Source organism: Colobus angolensis, unplaced genomic scaffold (assembly GCF_000951035.1).
Source record: "Colobus angolensis palliatus isolate OR3802 unplaced genomic scaffold, Cang.pa_1.0 Scaffold60, whole genome shotgun sequence".
NCBI lineage: Eukaryota > Metazoa > Chordata > Mammalia > Primates > Cercopithecidae > Colobus > Colobus angolensis.
Window position 1 is genome coordinate 1,649,566 of NW_012119599.1, and position 4,341 is coordinate 1,653,906.

Genomic DNA, 4,341 nt, shown 5'->3' on the forward strand with positions numbered 1-4,341 from the left:
TACAAAAATTAGGCCAGGCACGGTGGCTCACGCCTGTAATCCCAGCACTTTGGGAGGCCGAGGCAGGCAGATCACTTGAGGTCAGAAGTTTGAGACCAGCCTGGCTAACATGGTGAAACCCCATCTCTACTAAAAATACAAAAATTAGCTGGGTGAAGTGGTGTGCACCTATAGTCCTAGCTACTTGGGAAGCTGAGGTGGGAGAATCACTTGAACCCAGGAGGCAGATTTTGCAGTGAACCCAGGAGGTGGAGCTGGCATCCAGTCTGGGTAATACAGAGAAACCCAGTGAGCACATTTCACCCTGCCATCCACAACTTTGCAGTCATGCTATGCACACGCTGGGTCCTACCCTTAAAGAAAGTTAAGGCTGGCCGGGTGCAGGGGCTCATGCCTGTAATCCCAGCACTTTGGGAGGCCGAGGCGGGCGGATCATGAGGTCAGGAGTTCGAGACCAGAATGGCCAACAGGGTGAAACCCCATCTCTACTAAAAATACAAAAATTAGCTGGACGTGATGGTGTGTGCCTGTAGTCCCAGCTACATGGGAGGCTGAGGCAGGAGAATCGCTTGAACCAGGGAGGCGGAGGTTGAAGTAAGCTGAGATCGCACCACTGCACTCCAGCCTAGGCAACAGAGTGAGACTCCGTCTCAAAAAAAAAAAGAAAGTAAAGTCTGGGGTCTTTGAGGGAGAATTTCACAGTGTCTCACTGCCTCTCCAGAAAGTTTGAGAACATCTACATCGGCTGGGGTCACAAGTACAGCCCTGAGAACTTCAACCCTGCCCTGCCAGCCCCCATTCAGCAAGAGTACCCCAGTGGCCCAGAGATCATGGAGATGAGTGACCCCACAGTGGAAGAGGAGCAGGCTCTGAAAGCAGCCCAGGAGCAAGCCCTGGGAGCCACAGAGGAGGAGGAGGAGGCCGAGGAGGAGGAGGAGGGCGAGGAGACAGATGACTGAGGCCTGCCTTCTAGCCACTTTCCCCAAGCAGATAGATAGCAAATTTCCCCTTAGAGGTCGTTAAGATGTATTAATATTTTCACTGTTTGCTTCCTGTCCCCAGAGGGCAGGGATAGAAAAGGAAGGCAACTGCTTCAAATAAAACTTCTCCACGGCGTTACGGATGAGCCATTCATTCATTTGTTCACCACATCTGTTGACACGAACTCCAAGCTAGGACTGTTGAGCCCTGCAGAGGGCACAGACATTGCCTGGCAGTCTCTGCCACCTGTTTGGTTTGTGTTGTTGTCATTGTTTGAGACAGGGTCTCATTCTGTCACCCAGGTTGGAGTACAGTGGCACGATCTCAGCTCCCTGCAGCCTTGACCTCCCAGGCTCAAGCAGTCCTCCCATCTCAGCCTCCTGAGTAGCTGAGACCGCAGGTGCACGTCACCACATACAGTAATTTTTGTAGAGACAGGGTCCTGAGGAACTAGGACTGCAGGCACAGGCCACCATGCCCAGCTACATTTTTTCAATTTTTGGGGGTCTCACTATGAAATGGGGTTTATGTTGCCCAAGCCAGTCTTGAACTCCTGGCATCAAGCAATCTGCCTGTCTTGGCCTCCCAAAGTGTTGGGATACAGCTGTGAGCCACCGCGACCAGCCCCACCTGTTTTATTTGTTCATTTACCTCTCCATCAAACCATTATTGAAATGCCTCCTGTCAGCCCAGCCCTGTGCTGGGGACACAGAGGTGACCAACCAGGCGCAGCCCTGCCTTCCTGGGCCTCACAACACTATAGGGAGAGAGACTCATCTCCAGACAGTGACAGCCCAAATGGGGAAGCCCAGAGGACTGACGGAGCTCCCGAGCCAACTCTTAAAGGGTCAAGAAAAGAATGGGGAAAGGCATTCCAAGGATAGGGAACAGAATGTGCAAAGACCCAAGGGCAAGAGAGAGTGTGATATATTGGGGTAGTTTTTCAAGCCTCATTTGAGGTGATAGTGTGAGGAGTTAGTGGTGAGAGATGAGATTGAAAAGAGGTTGACAGGGGCCAGATCACTTGGGGTTTAACTTTGCCCTGAGAGCACTAGGGAGCTACAGATGAATTTGAGCAGGGGAGGGCCCTGATCATATTCATGCTTTAGAAAGACCTCTCTAGTCCAGGTGCAGTGGGTCACACTCATAATCCCAGCACTTAGGGAGGCTGAGGTGGGCGGATCACCTGAGGTCAGGAGTTTGAGACCAGCCTGGCCAACATGGTGAAACCCCGTCTCTACTAAAACTACAAAAAAGTAACCAGGTGTGGTGGCAGGTGCCTGTAATCCCAGCCACTCAGGAGGCTAAGGCAGGAGAATCACTTGAACCCAGGAGGTGGAGGTTGCAGTGAGCCAAAATCGTACCATTGCACTCCAGCCCACGTGACAAGAGCGAGACTCTGTCTCAAAAACAAAAAACAAAACAAAAAAAAGGCCGGGTGCTGTGGCTCATGCCTGTACTCCCAGCACTTTGGGAGGCCGAGGTGGCTGGATCACCTGAGGTCAGGAGTTCAAGACCAAGACCAGACTGCCCAACATGGTGAAACCCCATCTCTGAGCCGAGATGGTGCCATTGCACTCCAGCCTGGGTGGCAGGGCAAGACTCTGTCTCAAAAAACAAAAACAAGGCCGGGCGCGGTGGCTCACGCCTGTAATCCCAGCACTTTGGGAGGCTGAGGCAGGCGGATCACGAGGTCAGGAGATCGAGACCACAGGGAAAACCCGTCTCTACTACAAATACGAAAAATTAGCCGGGCGTGGTGGCGGGCGCCTGTAATCCCAGCTACTCGGGAGGCTAAGGCAGGAGAATGGCAGGAACCTGGAAGGCGGAGCTTGCAGTGAGCCCAGATCGAGCCACTGCACTCCAGCCTGGGCGACAGAGCAAGACTCCATCTCAAAAAAAAAAAAAAACAAAAACGAAAAAACAAACAAACAAACAAATCCAAAAACCTCTCTACATGCCAGGTGAAAGGTGGAAGTGGGGGTGAGACAGAAATCTGGGAGACTAAGAGACATGGTTGATGTGGGGGTGGGGGAAGGGCTTGGGTAGAGGAGGATCTTGGATCAGGGCTGCGGAGAACAAGGAGCTGAGAAAGAGGAATTGCAGGTGGTTGAATGCAGAAGACTTGGAGACTGTAAGCAGGGGATAGTGAAGATAAAATGGTACACATCTAGGAAGACACCCAGGTCTGTGGCCTGGTCGACTGAGTGGACAGCAGATCTAACCCTAAGATGGTGATGCAAGAGAGGAGAAGGATTTGGTGTAAGATGTCAAGTTCATGGTAGGATTCCTTTTTCTTCTTTCTTTCTTTTGTTTTAGAGAGACTGAGTCTGGCTCTGTCCCCCAGGCTGTAGTATGGTGATGTGATCATAGCTCACTGCAGTCTTGATCTCCTGGGCTCAAGTGGTCCTCCCACCTCAGCCACCCTAAGTGCTGGGATTCTGGGATTCCAGACGTGAGCCATTGTAGGATTTTTTTTTTTTTTTTTTAAGAGTGAGATGCCGTTGGGACACACTAAGGAGAAATCGCAGAGGCTATTGACTACGTGAGACTAGAAAGATCTATGATGGGGCTGGGTGACTTCAGCAGACATGGGGAGCACTGGCTATGAGTAGGAGCTGTTGGGATCAGTGGGAGACACTGGGACACTGGGGCACTGTGGGGATCAATACAATTTGGGAATCAGAGGTGGGTTTTGGAGGACAAGTGAGGTTGTTGGAAATAAGAAAGTCATGGAAATATATATTGTAGGTTGGTGGAAAATATGAAGGATGTTTGGGGTTAGCATTAATCAATAGTGGGTCAGAGGAAGTCCTTTGAGTTGTGTGGGGACACAGGGATTTGGCGGGTCACCAAGGGTGGGGAAGAATGGTAGCAGATGCTGTGGTCATTCAGGGATTTGAATATGTCAGTGGGAAACATTGGAGGTCAGGAGAGTGTATGTTGGGCGTCTAAGGAGAGACCAGGGTCACTTGGGGTCGGCTGTGACTTCATGGGAAGGCTGGACTCTGGATGAGGGCTTCTTTGGTGTGTGTGTGGGGGGGGGGGTCCCTCCGTTGCTAGGCAAACGGTTCCCAGGGCGCGGTTGCTAAGGACTTGAGCTTTCTAACTGGCCACGCCTCTTTCCATTGCGGGCTCCGCCCCCGCAGTCAACCACAAGTCGGTCACAGGCACAAAGGCCGCGCCCACCTCGCCCCGCCCACAGTCTCAGCACCGTTACCCGAGCGACCGTGGGGGTTCGTCCCGCCTCCGGACTTGGGTGCCAATCGAAGAGGCGTTGCCTGGGCGACGACTCCACCTTTTCCGGAGCGGGCCCGCGGCTTCCGGCAGGGGGCCTGGCTGCGGGCGGCAGTCCGGCAG

At 52.6% G+C, this 4,341-nt stretch overlaps 1 protein-coding gene across 2 annotated transcripts in view; it reads left to right on the forward strand.

Moving 5' to 3' along the window:
* Positions 1 to 1,119, forward strand: part of RSPH6A (radial spoke head 6 homolog A (Chlamydomonas)) — a 23,982-nt gene extending 22,863 nt beyond the window's left edge. Inside the window, exon 6 of one of the 2 annotated variants that reach the window (XM_011962973.1) lies at positions 722 to 1,119. In XM_011962973.1, the coding sequence (XP_011818363.1) occupies positions 722 to 959 (238 nt within the window). In that variant the 3' untranslated portion in view covers positions 960 to 1,119. The remainder of the gene's footprint in view (positions 1 to 721) is intronic. The other variant, XM_011962974.1, reaches the window with a different exon arrangement.
* The last annotated feature ends 3,222 nt before the right edge of the window (positions 1,120 to 4,341 follow it).